At 44.8% G+C, this 20861-nt stretch overlaps 1 protein-coding gene across 1 annotated transcript in view; it reads left to right on the forward strand.

Moving 5' to 3' along the window:
* The first annotated feature begins 574 nt into the window (after positions 1–574).
* LOC140482587 (potassium channel subfamily K member 12-like) overlaps positions 575–20861 on the forward strand; it is a 90553-nt gene continuing 70266 nt past the window's right edge. Inside the window, exon 1 of the mRNA XM_072580117.1 lies at positions 575–908. Coding sequence (XP_072436218.1) covers positions 575–908 — 334 coding nt within the window. The remainder of the gene's footprint in view (positions 909–20861) is intronic.

Raw genomic sequence — 20861 nt, forward strand, 5'->3', positions numbered from 1 at the left:
GGAAAGGTGGGGGGGGGGGGGGGGGTGGTTGGGGAGGGGTGCAGCGCGGACAGAGAGAGAGGAGAAATTGGCAAGATTCAAAATTGACTTGAGAGCCGACGGCGAGCTGTGGAGACGGGAGACGCTGTGCCTCAGAGAGTGAACAGAAATGCTGCAGCGGTCTGATGTGGCTCTGCACCAATGTTGGAAACTTCAACAGACGAGGAGAAGAGAAAAGAACATCCTGCACATTTCCAGCTCGTTTTGTTTTATTGTTGTAGGAGAACAAGAAGAAATGTTGGAGAAAGGAATTGCCCCACCTCTCAGAGAGCTGTTGAATTTGGGGTAAAGGCTCATTTCCAGGGCAGTACTGGAGGGGGGGGGGGGGGGTACCAGGGGTCTATCACCCAGCTGGTGGCTGCTGCTGCCAGGTTGGTAGTGGGGGCAGAGGGCTGGGATTTACTGGCTGAAGTTTGCCCCCTGACCACCCCCCCCAACAACCCCCACGCCGTCGCAGCCAGCAGCTGAAAGTTAGGTTGATGAGTGCTGGGGCGTTGGGTGCCTCTGGCACAGGGAACCTGCTGCCACTTGGCTGATGATGGGCAGTGCCCGGGGCTGCGCTCTCCTGCACCTCAACGAAGACAACGGGCGCTTCGCGCTGCTCGCCGCCCTCATCGTGGCTTACCTGGTGTGCGGGGCCGCCGTCTTCTCGGCCATCGAGCGGCCCACCGAACTGCAGGCTCGGGCCAAGTGGAATCGGACCCTCCGCCACTTCGCCGACAAGTTCGACATTGCCGCCGGGGAGCTGAGCGCCTTCCTGCGGGAGTACGAGGCGGCGATCGCCGCTGGGATCCACGCTGACACCCTGAGACCCAGGTGGGACTTCACCGGAGCGTTCTACTTCGTAGGGACGGTGGTGTCCACCATCGGTAAGTGACCGCTTCAACCTGCCCAGAGAGAGAGAGAGAGAGTGAGGGCTCGGGGGTTGAGTCCGCACCGTCTGAACTGTCTCTAACTGGAAGCAATGGGCGAGTTTTAACAGTGGGGCTTGCCACTGGACCCTCACTAGAGTCAGCCTCTTGCTGCCCACACAGTCCAAATGGGATTTCCTAAGACCCAGTTGCTCAGACTTACATACTAACTTGCCAAAGAGGATCAGGAGTAGACCACTCGGCCCCTCTAGCCTACTCCACCTTTCAATAAGATCATAGCTGATCTCTACGCCACATTGCCTGCTGACCGCCAGTAACATTTCATCCCTTTGCTTATCAAAAAAATTGTCTACACTCCCATAAATATGTTGCACGAATGTAGTCAATTCCATGACCATACGTGGGAAGAAAACATCTCCTTGTTTCTGTCTTAAACAACTAACCTCTGATTTTGAAGTGTGCCCACCTCCCCCCCCCACCCCACCCCACTTCCACAAGAGCAAACTTCATTTCCTCAACTACCCTGTCAATCTCTCTCTGAAACGTCTATGCTTGTCAAGTCACATCTTACCCTTGTAAACTCCAGCAGATACAAGCCCAGTCTGTCCAACCTTTCCCTATAAGACAGCCCACCCTCCCCAGAGCGGAGTTTAATGAACCTTTTCTGAACTGCTTCCAATGTATTTACTTTCATGCTTAAAAATGGGATCAGTACTGTATACAGTACTCCAGAAGTGGCCTCACTTTCCCTCTCCCTATTTTTGTTTTACATTCAATTGCCACACCACAAATAATTCTGTTTGTTAACTTTCCAGACTACTGGCAGCACCTTTTGTAATTCAAACACTAGGACACCCAGAACATTCTGCATCCCAGAGCTCTGCAAATCTCTCACCATTTTGATGATAGACTTCATTTTTATTCTTTCTGCCAAAATTTTACATTGTCCAACATTGTACTCCATTAGCCAGACCTTGCTCACTTACTTAACCCAGCTATAACCCTTTGGAGCCTCTTATGTCCTCTTCACAACTTAGTCCCCTAGTTATCCTTGTATCATCAGCAAATTTAACAACTATAACTTCCATCCCTTCATCCAAGACATTTATATATTTTGCAAAAAGTTAAGGTTCCACTGCTGATCCCTGTAGCACACCACTCATAACAACGTACCAGCAAGAAAGGGACTTGTTTGCGCCCAATCTATACTTCCTATTAGCTAGCCAATGTTTTATCAATGTGAATATGATACCCTCTGCACCATTAACTTTTATTTTTTGCAATAACCTGAGCTTATGTGTATTGGGCATTTGTGGCATGCAAATGCTTAAATGAGGTTATTATATAAATAGTGTCTGCTTGGTTGTGCAAATGTGAGCTCAATATGTGCCTGTGGAGTGTGTATTTGTGCACATAAGTTGATTTGAATGCAATTACTCGCGCTTTTGGCAATGTACATTTGAGTGTGAATGAGTCTAAGTGTGGAAAAGAATGCATACATATTTGCGAGTATGCATATGGTTATGGCAAATTCTCACTGAATGCTGAGTTATAGAGTCATGATCATAGAGCACAAAATAGACTCTTTGCTCCAGCTTGTCCATGGTGACAAAGTTTCCCAAGCTAAACTAATCCTATCTGCCTGCATTTGACCCAAACCCCTTTAAAACTTTCCCATCCATGTAACAGTTCAAATGTCTTTTAAATGTTGTAACTGAACCCGCAACAAATACTTTCTCTTGCAGTTTATTCCACACACAAACCATCCTATGTGTGAAAATTTTGTCCCTCAGGTTCCTTTTAAATCTTTCTCTTCTCACCTTAAAATTATGCAATCTAGTTTTGAACTCCCTTAACTCTAGGGAAAAGACTTTTGCTTGTCACTTTACTTATGGTTCTCATTGTTTTATAAAACTCTACAAGGTCACTCTTCAACCTCCTATGCTCCAATGAAAAAAGTCCCAGCCTATTTTTCTGCATCCTCTCCAGTTTAGTAATATCTTTGCAAAAGCAGGATTACCAGAACTGTACAAATACTCTAAAAGTGGCCTTACCAGTGCCCTGTACATTCACAACATGACATCCCAACTTGTATACTCAATGGTATGAGCAATGAAGGCGAGTGTGCCATACATTTAAAGTTTTTGATCCACCTTAAATCAGGGGCAGACAAACTGAGGAACACTGTAGCTAATTAATTAGTGGCTGTTTTTTTTTAGATTAGATTCCCTACAGTGTGGAAACAGGCCCTTCGACCCAACAAGTCCACACCGACCCTCCGAAGAGTAACCCACCCAGACCCATTTCCCTCTGACTAATGCACCTAACACTGTGGGCAATTTAGCATGGCCAATCCACCTGACCTGCACATCTTTGGAGCACCCGGAGGAAACCCACGCAGACACGGGTAGAATGTGCAAACTCCACACAGACAGTCTGCCCGAGACTACAATTGAACCTGGGACCCTGGTGCTATGAGGCAGCTGTGCTAACCACTGAGCACCGTGCCACCCCAATCTACTTATTTTAGATGCTAGAGTCAGTTGTTAGTCTGGTTTGAGCTGATCTATGAAATGCATAATTAATATCTATGACTAGTAATCAGGCAGGGTTTTTTTGGGGTTTGGAAATTAAGTATTGTGTTTGCCTTTGGATCAAGGAAATCGTGCTGCTATTTGTTCTGTACAAGTGTTAGCATAGCAAAAAGCATATGATACAGAACAACTTCACTGCAAAAGTCACACCAGAAATTGCAAGTGTAAGGTTGCCATCTGATAACACAATGGTAATTGACAACAATGCTTGTCGATGTGTGAAAAAGCAAGGATGTGAAGACGTGAGAAAGTGTGAGTTTGTTGAAAGTGACTGCCTGTAAGATAGTGTGAGTAGGATTTTCCATTCATATTTGAACATTTTCCTGCTGCCACTGACATAGAATGTATTGGAACGTTCTTCAGTAAACAAACTATAGCAGTTGCAAATTACAGAAATACATCATATGTTGTTAATTGTACTGCAGCAAACCAGACTTAGCATTAACTAGCATTGAAACATATCTCTCATGAAGGTTTTTATTATTCATTTGTGGGATATGGACATTGCTGACCGGGCCAACATTTATTGCCTGCCCCTACTTGCCCTTGAGAAAGTGGTGGTGAGCTGCCTTCTTGATCCACTGCAGTCTACCTGCTGTGGATTTTGACCCACAGTGCCATTAGGGAGGGAATTCCAACATTTTGACCCAGTGACAGTGAAGGAATGGAGATATATTTCCAAGTCAGCATGGTGAGTAGTATGAGGGGAAATTTGAAGGTGGTGGTGTTCCCATATCTCTGCTGCCTTTGTTGTTCTAGATAGAAGTGGTCATGGATTTAGAAGGTGCTATCTGAGGATCTTTGGTGAATTTCTACAGTGCATATTGTAGAACGTCGGTGGTGGAGGGGGTGGATGATCTGGACATGGTGCCAATAAACGGGCTGCTTTGTCCTGGATGGTGTCAACCTTCTTGAGTGTTGTTGGGGCTGCACTCACCCAGGCAAATGGGGAGTATTCCACCACACTCCTGACTTGCACCTCATAGACAGGCTTTAAGGAGTTAAGAGGTGCATTACTTGTCATAGTATTCCGAGTTTCTGACCTGCTCTTGTAGCCATTGTGTTTATGTGGTGAATTCAGTTGAGTTTCTGGTCAGCGATAATGTTGATACTGGGGAAATTCAATGTCAAGGGCCAGTGATTATATTGTCGCTTATTGGTGATAGTCATTGCCTGGCATTTATGTGTTGCAAATGTTACTTGCCACTTGTCAACCCCAGCCTGGGCATTGTTCAGATCTTGTTGAATTTGGACATAGACAGCTTCAGTACCTGAGGAGTTGCAAATGGTGCTAAACATTGTGCAATCATTGGCCAATATCCCCACTTCTGACCTTATGATGGAAGGAAGGTAATTGATGAAGCAGCTGAAGATGGTTGGGCCTAGGACTCTACCCTGCAGAGATGTCCTGGAGTGAAATGACTGACCTCCAACAACTACGACCATCTTCCTGTGCGTCAGGTATGACTTTAACCACTGGAGAAATGTCCCCCTCATGCCGATTGATTCCAGTTTTACTCGGGCTCCTTGATGTCACACTTGGTTGAATGCAGCCTTGACATCAATGGCTGTCATTCTTACCTCCCTCTGGACTTCAGCTCTTTTGTTCATGGCTTTAATGAGGTCAGGAGCTAAGTGGCTCTGGCAGAACATAAACTGGATGTCAGTGAGCAGGTGCTGCTTGATAGCACTGTTGATGATATCTTCCATAACTTTACTGATGATTGAGAGTATACTGATGGGGCAGTAATTGGCTGGGTTGGATTTATCCTGCTTTTTATGTACAGGACGTAGTTGGACAATTTTCCACAGTATTGGGTAGATACCAGTGTTTTAACCGTACAAGAATATTTTGGCCGGGGAAGCGGCAAGTTCTGGAGCACAAATATTAGAATTAGAGTCCCTACAGTGTGAAAACAGGCACTTTGGCCCAACAAGTCCACACTGACCTTCTGAAGAGTAACCCACCCAGATACCTTCCCCTACATTTACCCCTGACTAATGCACCTAGCCTATATATTCTTGAGTACTATGGACAATTTAGCATGGCCAATTCACCTATCCTGCACATCCTTGGATTGTGGGAGGAAACGATTGCAGACAAGGGGAGAATGTACAAACTCCAGACAGTTGCCCAAGGCTGGAATTGAACCCAGGTCCTTGGCGCTGTGAGGCAGCAGTGCTAATCACTGAGCCACCGTACTGCCCAGTCTTCAGTATTATTGCCGGATTGCTTTAAAATCACTTTTAAGAGTTTGTAACAATATGCAAAATTGAAATATTCTTAGAGAATAAGAAATATTCATGAATGTGACCTGCAGACCCTTAATCTGGAAGCAATATCAACAGGAAAGAAGTTAAGATAGAAGCTATGTGGTCAAAAGAAAAGGACAATTGCAAATAAGAGAAGAGCTGAAGATGACAGGAGAATAGAAAAAGCACAGTTATAAGGAACTTGTAACACAGTCAGTAAGGATAAACAGCTGAAGACAGAGTTAAAGCAAGGATTGTGAACTGGACAATTATACGGTTATGCTTTAGCTTCACTGGATCCAATCAGATCATTTAACAAGGTTTATTAAAAGTCAAAGGAGTTGCTGGGAAATCTGTGCCATCAAGATTTAATGATCCTAACTAATGAAGTTCTGGAGGATTGTTCTGTTTGTGTGATGAATAGATCTGGGGACCTTTGGTGGAATACACTGCCAATGAAAACATCTCAAGGACTGAATCAATGGCTGATTTGATCATGGCTGATACGTATCTCACCCCTATTCTCCTGCCTTCTCACTGTAACCTTTGCTTCCCTTACTAAGCAATAAACTCTCTATCTCTGACTTAAATACCCTCAATGACTCAAACTTCATAGCCTTTCTGCACTACAATTTAGCTGAAACAATCCTTCCCCTCTAAGTTCTAAAGGGTTGTCCCTTCACTCCTTTTTAAAATTATTAAGCATAGTTTCATACAGGAAAGGGGATCAACCATTTAACTGTCTCCCTTTCAGGTCTGGACATTTGTGTTTGTCTCCTGAAGAGGTTATGAACATTGTATTATTATTGGAAGCTGTTAAGTATCACCTCTAACATTCTACAGTGAGCAATGGATAATTAGTGGACAAGTAATGTGCAAATCTAGAAAGATGCTATACTTATTGAAAATCAGAGTGAGCTGTTGTTTCTGTGGGGTAATTTACAGTGCGCTGTAAATTGCCTGATCTTTCAAGGCAATTTGTGGATTAATAAAGGCATTCATTGTGACTCATTCTTATTTATCTGGTAAGATTTGAACCAATATATGGACACAAGAAAAATTAAGCACAGCTGAAGAGAAGAGATTGAGGGTTATGATGAGAAATCAAAATTGGATGGACCAAAATAACAGATTTACAATGCTAAGCATAATTTATTAGCGTGGTTGTCTTTAAAAGTGATTCAGCAAGTGGAACTATCTTTAGAATACGTGCTTTAAAGACTGAAGACATTGATCCAGGTTTTTGTTTATATGTGGTTGTCTAATTCACCAAAATCTGGTTTTTGCTGACTGGGTTTTCAATGCTGACTTATAGGAAACAACTTTCATCACATATTTCCAGTGTCATTTCAGAATGCAAATAATTTATGTCGCATTGTTTTCCACTTTTTAAATATTTATTTGCTAAATGCACAAAAATACATTTGTTTCATTCAAAACATGAAGTTTCATGAGATATTATTCTTACTATTTGGACACTCAGATTCTAAAGTGTATAGAACTATATATAGCATTATTCTTGATTTATTTTTCTATACTATGGCAAAAATGGAGAAAGCATAGATTTGGTTCGATGAATTCTGAAAGTGCCAATGACTTGTCTGGGGGTTGTTTACCTGCATTTAAATGAGGGCTATTGAGAACAAAATACTTTGAGGCTGATAGGTCAGTGATTTAGAAAACAAAGATACAAGAGGAGAAAAAAGGACTATTGCCTAGCAACAAGGTGCGCTACGATACAGGGAGATAGAGACGAATTCTTTTATTAAGGGTGAATTTGCCAGAAGGACAGTGAGTGGGTTGTGTTTTTTTTTCTCAGGTAACTCAGAGAGAAAGGCCTGTACCAGCAGCAGTGCAATTTAGCAGTCTCTAGAAAAGTCAGGGCAGAAGAAAACAAGTCCAAAGTGATGTAATGCTTGTGAGAGAAATGTGCCAGAAACAGAAGACTATAGAAGAGGAGTAGCCAGGTGTACTGGGTAACAGTTCATTTGTAGTCTAGATCTTCATCAAATTACATGGTGTTAATTAACTACTTTAGAAAGGAATTAGATGGTTATCTATTAAAAACTAGTTTCAAGAGTGCAGGGAAAATTATAGATGGAGACACCAGAAATAATAGCCTTCATTTACATGACAACTTCTACATAGAAAAATCTGTCAAGGAATCTCACAAAGGGGTGATCAAAAAAAAACTGACACTGAACCATAGGAAAAACTATTTGGACAGATAATCAAATACACCCTTGAATGCATTTGTTCTTGTTTTCTTGAAACAAAAGGCCAGAAGAAATGGAGCAGGACCAGACCATTTGGCCCCTTGAGCCTGCTCCACCATTCAATAGGATCATGATTTATCTGACATTCCTCATGTCCACTGTCCTGCATTTCTTCCTGTAACCCAACGGATCAAGAATCTATCTATCTCAGCCTTATGTATACATGAGGACTCTGCCCACGCACTTCTCTGTGGCAAGGAGTTCCAAAGACTCTCAAACCTCTCAGAGAAGAAATTCTTCCTTATTTCAGACTTAAATTGCTGCCCCTTCATTCTGAGACTATGCCCTCAGGTCGTAGACTCATCCCATGAGGGGTAACATCTTCTCAGCATTTGCCCTGTCAAACCCCTTAAAAAGTCCTGGATGTTTCAATGACATGTCCACATGACATATATCCATCCAGTCATTCCCAGAAAAGGTCTTTGGAGTGGCTTACCTTTCTGCCTTGCAATGTAATTACTGAGTTGCTTAAAATTCTATCCTTTACCCAATTCTACTGCAGACATAATCGGAAAATGCAACATGGAGTTACAAATATGCACTAATGACACTATTGTACTGACACTTCACTGATTTCACCAATGCCCTTGTGCTGTCAAAGTAAATACCTGATTAACTATGGAAGAACTGAAGTCATTATCTTTGATTCCTGCAACTCCAACCATTGATTCCATTCTCCTTCCTGTCCACTGTTAAACTGAAGCAGACTGTTCAAATCTTGTCACACTGTTTGACCCTGGACTGACATTGCTGATATGTTTTGATTCAGGACAAGCATAAAGTTCAAGAAGAGGAAAGTGATGATGAGAGGTCACAGTTTGAAAGACAGCTGCCAAAGGATGTGAGGATGTCCTGAAGCTTCTTGAGCAGTGAAATTACTTTACTGCACAACCTGTAATGCAGCTTCACTTCCTACATTCCCAATGAAAGAAGGAAAACATGCAAGCTGGCAGATATAAGAAATTAATTCAAGAAGGCTACTTGGCCAAAATCCCCATTTCCTCAGTCTCATCATTAGCTGCTGCTCAACATGCAAGTGCTGATTCTGTTGACGAAATACTATCAGAGTTTCCAAAACCCAGTGAATAAATTACACTGCCTTAATGACATTTGAATTTTATGATTTTTTTTATTCAATGAATACTGGAGGTCACTTTATTGGGTTTCTGTATGCATATTTCTCACACAATCCGCATATTCATGTCTCTGGCACATTTCCCTATAAATGCCAGACAACAGGGAATTATTGTATTTCCTCCCTCTGTAATAACCCTGCTTCTGCCAGTGTTTCTGTTTAACTGCTGCCAATCTGCCTTTTCAGTGCTTCTGTTAATACTTCATTCAAGTCTTTCAAATCACTCTTAGCTGACCTGTCATCTTCTACCTTCCCTCAACTTAAATTCATGTAAAACTCAGCTGCCATGTCATAACTTAACAAGACCTATTCACCTATCACCACTTGACATGTTGATCTATGTTGGCTACCAATTGGTATTAACATTCTATCTTTTTGGCTTGGCTTTAGATCATCTCTTCTCTTTATTTAATCCAATGCCAGTTATTGTCTGATGACCATCTATGAAGTGTCTTCGAAATTTTCACTACAATACATTAAAGACATTACAAAAAGACAGGATGTTAGTGTGCATGCTGTAACAGAATGCGGCACGGTGGGCGGCACGGTGGCACAGTGGTTAGCACTGCTGCCTCACAGCGCCTGAGACCCGGGTTCAATTCCCGCCTCAGGCGACTGACTGTGTGGAGTTTGCACGTTCTCCCCGTGTCTGCGTGGGTTTCCTCCGGGTGCTCCGGTTTCCTCCCACAGTCCAAAGATGTGCAGGCCAGGTGAATTGGCCATGCTAAATTGCCCGTAGTGTTAGGTAAGGGGTAAATGTAAATGTAAATGTAGATGTAGGGGTATGGGTGGGTTACGCTTCGGCGGGGCGGTGTGGACTTGTTGGGCCGAAGGGCCTGTTTCCACACTGTAAGTAATCTAATCTAATCTAAAGAACACAGTCACAAATAAATTTACTAATTAAACTTTTGCACTGACATTGAAGTATTCATAAAGGAAATCTGAGGGGAAAAGCATCATATTTGTCCTGAAAGTTTTTGTGTGATTTTCGTTAATTTGTTGGGCAGCTACCTAATTCAAAGAACTTACATCTGTGACTCTTAGAAAGAATAGGAGCATAAATGCATGAAGCTTTAATTAATTTGTCTGTAGGTTTGCAAATTCGATGGGACTTCAAGAAGCTAAGGTGACTATTGTAATCACTTGAATATGCTGTGTTTAAAATAAAGAATGTCATTATTAGAACCAAGCCAAAAATCACATGACACTGGGTTATAGTCCAACAGGTTTATTTGAAACTTTAAGCTTTTGGAGCACTCGCTCCTTCCTCAGGCAACTGTCCACCACACATCATTGTTAGAGCCAATGGTCCAGAAATATAATAACATTTGGTAGGGGAATTGATAGATCAAAATGGATTGGACTAGTGAGGTTTCCTGCTCCATTCCCCGTTCCGATAATTTTTTTATATGATTCCTTTCTGTTTCTTAGCTGCCAGCAAATTAGATCAGCTGGACTGAGTGCTTAACAATGCAAATTCTACCTGGTTGTTGGAACGACTGTGGTTAATGAACTAAATGTTTCTTTTCATTTCATAAGAAAATATTAAGAAATTCAGAGAGGATAGAAGACCATCTGTTCCATTAAAATTTCTTTTGCTTGGCAGATTGCTCCAAGTATTTATCACAGTTTGAATCCAAAAAAAACATTTTTAAGCTTATTCTAAACTTAATTCCAATGGCTGTCCTTTTGTTCTATACTTTTGTGTAATTTGATTTAATAAGAGCCGACAAAACAATGACCATCACGCGATTGGTGGCACTTTCAGACTGAGATGCATTATCACTGGTCCCGAGGCTGGACTTATGTGAATTTAAACCTGTCTGTTAAAATTTGTATTTGTTACAAATTGACCATTGCTTCTTCATAGAATTAGGTTTTTATTTCAGTTTAGTATTTACATTGCAGGAGCAGCAAGCATTAAATCAGCATAAAGTTCAAGAAACAGGAGTCATAGATTTAATTCATACAAACAGCTACCAGGTCAGAAGTAATACAAGTGACTCCTGAGGTTGAATCAAACATGACATAGAGAGAGTTCAAGCCAAAAGTCATCTGCTGTAATGGGGACTGAGCAGGGTATTGGAAATAGTGAAGTTACCCCTAATGTGAAATTAATGTATATTGGAGGGGATGGGGAGTGGTTAGTTAACCAGTCACACTCTGGGCTGGTGGATTTTGTGCTTCTTAGAAAATCCAGAAATGATTAAGCTCCAGCTGAGAGATTTGGTCTGAAACACAACAAACAATGGTATAGTCAATCATTTCAGGATTTTCTCTTAGAAATGATTCTTTGTCTGTATCAGAAGATAATGTGGTTTATCTTTGAAGAGTCTATATACAGGCTGTTAGTACCTTCAGTAAAAAGTGCCTGAGACAGGTGACCTTTAAGGACATTTTGATCATATGAAAATGCAATAATAAAGACACAATCGGATCAAGATTTCCCAATTATTACTCCATGCTGCTCAGTTCTGTGAGGTGATGTTTAATTGTTTGCATAAATCTAATCACAATGTACATTATTGTAATAATTTGGAAAGAGTGCACCAAATGGAGCTAATGACATTGCAGCTTAAGATGTGTCCAAGCAGCATACTTTCAGGTTCCAAATTCTAATCATACCCTACACATCACTGCGCATCACCAATTCTGCAGCCCATCTAATAACTACATCAAGGGTGGAATTTTCCCATCCCTGAACAATGTGAACTTTGGTTTGTGGGAGAGTTAGTAAAATCATGTGAGATCACAGTGAGAAGCTTCTTGACAGCTAGAGCCTTAATCCTACTTTCCAACCAAGTGCTGAACGGCAAAGCAAGATCCTCGCTGGTGAACAGTGAGAGACTTACTTGCCTGCATTAGCATACATTAACCTCTCGTTATTGGATCATCTCACCTCTTTTATATAAAATTTCCGATTCTCACATCTTCCAGATTGTGGGTGGCTAGAAGGTGATATGAAAGTACTTGTCGACTTCAGCTCGCTGCTGGCTTATACGGCCCTCTATTTTGGATAGCAGTGGCCAATATCTCTATTCCATGGGCAACACATTCCATCCATGGAATTGGCACCAGTCAGGTAACAGCCTCATCAAAACATCGAGACAAACCCCGACCAACTTACAATGTGGTTCTGCACTTTAATGCTGCACTTTGGGGCACACCAGCTTTGCAAAGTGACTGCCAGGACATTGTGAACACAGGGTCAGGCTGCTAGTTTCAACCAGGCTGCAATGCAGAGCTCCTCACATGCTCTCACCCCCTGAAATGAGTTGGAGGGCATCATTTGTGAATGTGATTCTGGATTAGTGGTGTTGGAAGAGCACAGCAGTTCAGGCAGCATCCAAGGAGCTTCGAAATCGACGTTTCGAGCAAACGCCCTTCATCAGGAATAAAGGCAGTGAGCCTGAAGCATGGAGAGATAAGCAAGAGGAGGGTGGGGGTGGGCAGAAAGTAGCATAGAGTAAAATGGGTAAGTGGGGGAGGGGAGGAAGGTGATAGGTCAGGGAGGAGAGGGTGGAGTGGATAGGTGGAAAAGGAGATAGGCAGGTAGGACAAGCCCTGACAAGTCATGGGGACAGTGCTGAGCTGGAAGTTTGGAACTAGGGTGAGGTGGGGGAAGGGGAAATGAGGGAACTGTTGAAGTCCACATTGATGCCCTGGGGGTGAAGTGTTCCGAGGCGGAAGATGAGGCGTTCTTCGTCCAGGCGTCTGGTGGTGAGGGAGCGGCGGTGAAGGAGGCCCAGGACCTCCAAGTCCTCGGCAGAGTGGGAGGGGGAGTTGAAATGTTGGACCACGGGGCGGTGTGGTTGATTGGTGCGGGTGTCCCTGAGATGTTCCCTAAAGCGCTCTGCTAGGAGGTGCCCAGTCTCCCCAATGTAGAGGAGACCGCATCAGGAGCAACGGATACAATAAATGATATTAGTCGATGTGCAAGTAAAACTTTGATGGATGTGGAAGGCTCCTTTAGGGCCTTGGATAGTGGTGAGGGAGGAGGTGTGGGCGCAGGTTTTACAGTTCCTGCGGTGGCAAGGGAAAGTGCCAGGATAGGAGGGTAGCTTGTAGGGGGGCGTGGACCTGACCAGGTAGTCACGGAGGGAACGGTCTTTGCAGAAGGTGGAAAGGGGTGGGGAGGGAAATATATCCCTGGTGGTGGGGTCTGTTTGGAGGTGGCGGAAATGTCGGCGGATGATTTGGTTTACGTGAAGGTTGGTAGGGTGGAAGGTGAGCACCAGGGGCGTTCTGTCCTTGTTACGGTTGGAGGGGTGGGGTCTGAGGGCGGGGGTGTGGGATGTAGACGAAATGCGTTGGAGGGCATCTTTAACCACGTGGAAAGGGAAATTGCGGTCTCTAAAGAAGGAGGCCATCTGGTGTGTTCTGTGGTGGAACTGGTCCTCCTGGGAGCAGATCCGGCGGAGGCGGAGGAATTGGGAATATGGTATGGCGTTTTTGCAAGAGGTAGGGTGGGAGGAGGTGTAATCCAGGAAGCTGTGGGAGTCGGTGGGTTTGTAAAAAATGTCAGTGTCAAGTCGGTTGTCATGAATGGAGATGGAGAGGTCCAGGAAGGGGAGGGAGGTGTCAGAGATGGTCCAGGTAAATTTAAGGTCAGGGTGGAATGTGTTGGTGAAGTTGATGAATTGCTCAACCTCCTCGCGGGAGCACGAGGTGGCGCCAATGCAGTCATCAATGTAGCTCCGCCACCAGATGCCTGGAGGAAGAACGCCTCATCTTCCACCTCGGAACACTTCAACCCCTGGGCATCAATGTGGACTTCAACAGTTTCCTCATTTCCCCTTCCCCCACCTCACCCTAGTTCCAAACTTCCAGCTCAGCACTGTCCCCATGATTTGTCCGGACTTGTCCTACCTGCCTATCTCCTTTTCCACCTATCCACTCCACCCTCTCCTCCCTGACCTATCACCTTCATCCCCTTCCCCACCTACCCATTGTACTCTATGCTACTTTCTCCTCACCCCCACCCTCCTCTAGCTTATCTCTCCATGCTTCAGGCTCACAACCTTTATTCCTGATGAAGGGCTTTTGCCCAAAACATCGATTTCCTTGGATGCTGCCTGAACTGCTGTGCTCTTCCAGCACCACTAATCCAGAATCTGGTTTCCAGCATCTGCAGTCATTGTTTTTACCTCCTTGATTTTAACCCTACTGTGAATCCTCTTGCAAGGATGCCTGCCTTGAAGAAGTTTTCCTCCTCTCTCCACAAGAATCTCAGGGAGTCCCTCTTCCACTGCAATTCCCAGGTCATTTCCTCTGCCCTGAAGCTCTTCAACCATGTCGTGAAACAAACTCGCTACCACAGCCACATTCGCTTCCTCAGTGCCTGCCTCCGTAACCAACTCATCCCACATGGACTCCGGACCACCTTTAAACCAGCAGAGTTTGGATCCGAACAGGACAAACAGTACAGACTACAGATTCAAAAACACCAGCAATGGTTCTCCTTCAGGATCCTCCGCTCTATGCTTGCAGCAATGCGCCGGCACCTAACCTCTCTCCAGTCAGCCCTGCCTCAGCTGAGGGCCACACTCTCTCAGAATTGCAAAGGACCCACTCTGTACTACATCCTCAGGAGAATTCATACTCTCAACAAACAGTATTTCAATTCCATCTCAAACATCAAAAACTGTAAGGACAACAAACTTTTATCTACCCACCTCCGTAACTGGCTTCGGAATCTATTCCGCCATTAGCCAAGAGGCTGATGCAGCTGCCACCCCCACGCTGATTGATGATGTCACTTCTGCCCCCATCATGGCCACTCCCACAACCACTTCCACCCCTCACAATTCCTCATACATCACACGTGACATCACTTACGCCCCTCACATCGCTGATGTCACACGCTCAGTGACTCCCGCCACCCCTACTGCCGTGTTTGCTACCACCTCCGCCCCCACCAGCGCCACTCACCTGGATTCTGCTGACATGCCCCCCACAGACCTCACTATCACTATCCCCACCCTCCAGAACCCCGAGGGGAACACTACCCCTGCTCATGACTCCACCCCCATTCCCTCCACCATCACACTCACTCCAGTTACAGGTTCTGCCCCCACTCCCAGCTCAACGCCCACATCAGATCCCAGCTCCCAGCCCTGCCGAGTTTTCACCATCCCCCCCCAGACCTCCCCCTCACTGAGGATGAACGATCAGTCCTCTGCAAAGGACTCCCCTTCATCCCCCTCCGTCCACGCATCAATGAATTTAATACACGCCGTGACATCGAACACTTCTTCCGTCGCCTCCGCCTCCGAGCTTACTTTCACAATCAGGACTCCCACCCACCTTCCGAGGACCCCTTCACCCACCTCCAACACACTGCATCCAACTGGACACCCCGCGCTGGTCTATTACCTGCCCTCGACCTCTTCATTTCCAACTGCCGCCGGGACATTAACCGCCTCAACCTGTCTACCTCCCTCCCCCACTCCAATCTCTCACCCTCACAATGCGCAGCCCTCCAATCCCTCTGCTCCAATCCCAACCTCACCATTAAGCCAGCGGATAAAGGGGGTGCACTGAACTCTACACCGCTGAAGCCAAACGTCAACTCGAGGACACCTCTTCCAACTGCCCCCTCGACCATGACCCCACCCACCATCACCAAACCATCATCTCCCAGACCATACAGAACCTCATTACCTCAGGAGATCTCCCACCCACAGCTTCCAACCTCGTAGTCTAGGAACCCTGCACTGCCCGGTTCTACCTCCTTCCCAAGATCCACAAGCCTGACCACCCTGGCCGACCCATTGTCTCAGCATGCTCTTGCCCCACTGAACTCATCTCCACCTACCTCGACACTGTCCTATCCCCCCTAGTCCAGGAACTCCCCACATATGTTCAAGACACCACCTAAGCCCTCCACCTCCTCCAAGACTTCCGTTCCCCAGCCCCCAACGCCTCATCTTCACCTTGGATATCCAATCCCTCTACACCTCCATCCGCCATGACCAGGGCCTCCAAACCCTCCGTTTTTTCCTCTCCAGACGTCCCCAACAGTACCCTTCCACCAACACTCTCATTCGTTTGGCCGAACTGGTCCTCACCCTTAACAATTTCTCCTTTGAATCCTCCCACTTCCTCCAGACAAAAGGGGTAGCCATGGGCACACATATGGGCCCCAGCTATGCCTGTCTCTTTGTTGGCTACGTAGAGCAGTTGATCTTCCGTAATTACGCTGGCACCACTCCCCACCTCTTCCTCCGCAACATTGATGACTGCATTGGTGCCACCTCGTGCTCCCACGAGGAGGTTGAGTAATTCATTAACTTCACCAACACATTCCACCCTGACCTTAAATTTACCTGGACCATCTCTGACACCTCCCTCCCCTTCCTGGACCTCTCCATCTCCATTAATGATGACCGACTTGACACTGACATTTTATACAAACCCACCGACTCCCACCCAACCTCTTGCAAAAATGCCATCCCATATTCCCAATTCCTCTGCCTCCGCCGGATCTACTCTCCGGAGGACCAGTTCCACCACAGGACACACCAGATGGCCTCCTTCTTTAGAGACCGCAATTTCCCTTCCCACGTGGTTAAAGATGCCCTCCAATGCATTTTGTCTATCTCCCGCACCTCCACCCTCAGACCCCACCCCTCCAACCGTAACAAGGACAGAACGCCCCTGGTGCTCACTTTCCACCCTACCAACCTTCTCATAAACCAAATCATCCGCCGACATTTCCGCCACCTCCAAACAGACCCCACCACCAGGGATATATTTCCCTCCCCACCCCTTTCCGCCTTCGGCAAAGACCGTTCCCTCCATGACTACCTGGTCAGGTCCACACCCCCCTACAACCCACCCTTCCATCGTGGCACTTTCTCCTGCCACCGCAGGAACTGTAAAACCTCCGCCCACACCTCCTCCCTCACCTCTATCCAAGGCCCTAAAGGAGCCTTCCACATCCATCAAAGTTTTACTTGCACATCCACTAATATCATTTATTGTATCCGTTGCTCCCGATGCGGTCTCCTCTACATTGGGGAGACTGGGCGCCTCCTAGCAGAGCGCTTTAGGGAACATCTCAGGGACACCCGCACCAATCAACCACACCGCCCCGTGGCCCAACATTTCAACTCCCCCTCCCACTCTGCCGAGGACATGGAGGTCCTGGGCCTCCTTCACCGCCGCTCCCTCACCACCAGACGCCTGGACGAAGAACACCTCATCTTCCGCCTCGGAACACTTCAACCCCAGGGCATCAATGTGGACTTCAACAGTTTCCTCATTTCCCCTTCCCCCACCTCACCCTAGTTCCAAACTTCCAGCTCAGCACTGTCCCCATGACTTGTCAGGGCTTGTCCTACCTGCCTATCTCCTTTTCCACCTATCCACTCCACCCTCTCCTCCCTGACCTATCACCTTCATCCCCTTCCCCACCTACCCATTTTACTCTATGCTACTTTCTCCCCACCCCCACCCTCCTCTAGCTTATCTCTCCACACTTCAGGCTCACTGCCTTTATTCCTGATGAAGGGCTTTTGCCTGAAACGTCGATTTCGAAGCTCCTTGGATGCTGCCTGAACTGCTTGCTCTTCCAGCACCACTAATCCAGAATCTGGTTCCCAGCATCTGCAGTCATTGTTTTTACCTCATTTGTGAATGTGATGTCAAGCAAATGAATTGCTTTGTTCTCGATGGCTTCAAACTTCCTGAGTTTTGTTGAAGTTGCTGTCATATAGGTAACTGGGGAATATTCCATTACCCTCCTAACTTGTCCCTTGTAGATGGTAGACAGGTTTTGGGAGTCAAGAGGTGAGTTACTCACTGCAGGACTCTTAGCCTTTGACCTGCTCTTTGGAAACTTCCTATAGCTAATCCAGTTCAGTTTCTGGTCAATGTAGCACCCAGGACATTAATGGTGGGATCCAATGATGGTAATGCCATTGAATGTCAAGGGGCAATGGCTTCAATCTCTCGTGGTATAGATTGATCTGTGGCAAATTGTAAAATGATTCGGGGCAAAGTAGAGGAAAGTCATTTGAAATAGCGACAGAATTATCTCCAAATGAAAGATAGCTGTTAATATGTTAGGGGTATTTTCGACCTGTAAGTAGTACTGTGCCACAGAGATCAGTGTAGGGACGACAATTATTTACAATATATAGTCATGATCTGGATGAGGAAAGTGAACAGACTATAGTATAGCCAAGTTTGTGAATACACAAAAATCAGTAGGAAGGCATTGGTGAGGATGATACAAAGAGACTACAGATGGATGTAAACAGGTTCAGTGATCAGTCAAGAATTTGACCAATGGAATGTAATGCAGGGAAAGTTGAGGTTATGTATTTTGGCAGGAAGAACAGAGGAGCTGAATATTATTTAAATGGAGAAAGATTGCAAATGGTTACAGAACAGAGGAATTTGGAAATCCTCATCCATGAATCACAAAAAGGTAGCATGCAAGCTCAGCAGGGAAGACAAATGGAACATTATCCAGTATTTCAAAGGGAAAGGATATAAAAAGAGAGAGAGGTTTTGCTAGAACTGTACAAGGCACTAGTCAGACCACATCTGGACTACTGTGTGCTTCTTAACTAAGGACAGATATATTGGCATTGGAGGCAATCCCGGGAAACTCACTAGGCTGACACTAGTTATGGAGGTAAAAACAATAACTGCAGATGCTGGAAACCAAATACTGGATTAGTGGTGCTGGAAGAGCACAGCAGTTCAGGCAGCATCCAACGAGCAGTGAAATTGACGTTTTGGGCAAAAGCCCTTCATTAGGAATAAAGGCAGTGAGCCTGAAGTGTGGACTGTTTTATTAGGAGAGCTTGAGTAGATTGGGCCTGTACTTGTTGGTGTATTGTAGAAAGAGAAGTGACTTTATTGAAACATGTTGATTCTTAAGGGACCTATAGGGTAGATGCAGAAAAGTTGCAACTCCTTATGGAACAGTCTAAAACCAGACAGCATAATCTCAGAATAAAGACAGAGATGAAGAGGAACTTTTTCTATTGGGTGTTGTATATCTGTGGAATTCTTTATTACAAAGGGCTGTTGAGGCTGGCTCATTAAATATACTCAAGGCTCAGAGAGATTTTTAATCATGAAGGGAAGCAAGGGTTATGGGGAAAAGGCAGGAAAATGAAGTTGAGGATCAGATCAGCATGGTATCATTGAACAGCAGAGCAGACTTGATTGGCTGAATAACCTGCTTCAGTGCATATGTCTTGTGGTCTTAAGGAAGTGTGAAGGCACATTCAACAAGAGCAATTAACAGACTTGTTTCAATTTTCAATGGAGTGTTTACTACTTACAAGATGCCCTGCCGAAATTTGCGAAAAATCCTTAGACAGCACTTTTCAAACCATTTCCATCCAGAACGGAAAAGGCAACATATACATAGGAACACCACCACCTGCAAGCTCCTCTCCAAGCCACTTATCATCCTGACTTGAAAATATATTGCTGTTCCTTCACTGGGTTAAAATCCTGGAACGTGCTCCATAAGGTATTGTCGGTCTACCTACAACACATAGCTTGCAGCAATTTAAGAAGCCAACTCACCTTCCAAGAATTTGACAAATGGAATGTAATGCAGGAAAATGTGAGGTTATGTATTTTGGCAGGAAGAATAGAGGAGCTGAATGTTATTTGAATGGAGAAAGATTGCAAATGGTTACAGAACAGAGGAATTTGGAAATCCTCATCCATGAATCACAAAAAGGTAGCATGCAAGCTCAGCAGGGAAGACAAATGGAACATTATCCATTGTCTGTAACCATTTGCAATCTTTCTCCATTTAAATAACATTCAGCTCCTCTGTTCTTCCTGCCAAAATACATAACCTCACATTTCGCTGCATTACATTCCATTTGTCAAATTCTTGACTGATCACTGAACCTGTTTACAAAGGCAACTAGGCATAGTCAGTAAATACTGGCCCAGCCAGTGGTGGCCACATCCTATGAGACAATTTAAAAGATTGTTACATACATGTAATCATTTTGTGGGGGCTTCAGATCTCAATGAGACAAAGGTCTCCTTTTTGTGCTATGCCAACTGCTGTTTGACAACTGCCACCATTCAGTCATGCCTCTCATGGAAAGCGCAGTCTTCCAAGGAGTTGGCAAAAAGCTTTTTTCCCACTTCTGTGCATCCTGAGAGCACTGCAATTATCCTCGTGCTCTTCCTGCTCAAACAAGACGATAAACAGAAGATAAAATGACTGAACAAGGCACATAGTGAGTGATGTGTGACTGAACGAAAGTTACAGTTCTTAGGTGATGCAATTACATGCTCAGGTGTTGATCTTGAGGTTGTGGTGGAGGGTTATGGTGAACTGATTGAGTTGTTCTCCTGGACATAGCTTTATGGAGTAGATTTCCATGTTTAAACAGATCTCAGTTCACAGTTAGTTTTCTGGTCTGGTCACTTTTGCTGAACTGTGGAAAAGACTTAGAGAGAGAGAGAGAAAGAGGAGAGAGAGATCTTTTCAATATTATTGGATCTTTTCTGGATGTTAGCTAGTTCTGTTTGAAAAAAACACAAACATATAATTATATCTTCTTCTAGGAAGATGGTTTCGATGTCTGAATACTGACTCCCTATTATTGCTAGATAGAGGTAGTGGGGTGGTTTCAATCATCTTCTTTCATCCATACCTTTTGGATTCAAGTCTCTGTTCCATAAAAGACCTTTTGTT

This window comes from Chiloscyllium punctatum, chromosome 11, assembly GCF_047496795.1.
Source record: "Chiloscyllium punctatum isolate Juve2018m chromosome 11, sChiPun1.3, whole genome shotgun sequence".
Taxonomy (NCBI): Eukaryota; Metazoa; Chordata; class Chondrichthyes; order Orectolobiformes; family Hemiscylliidae; genus Chiloscyllium; species Chiloscyllium punctatum.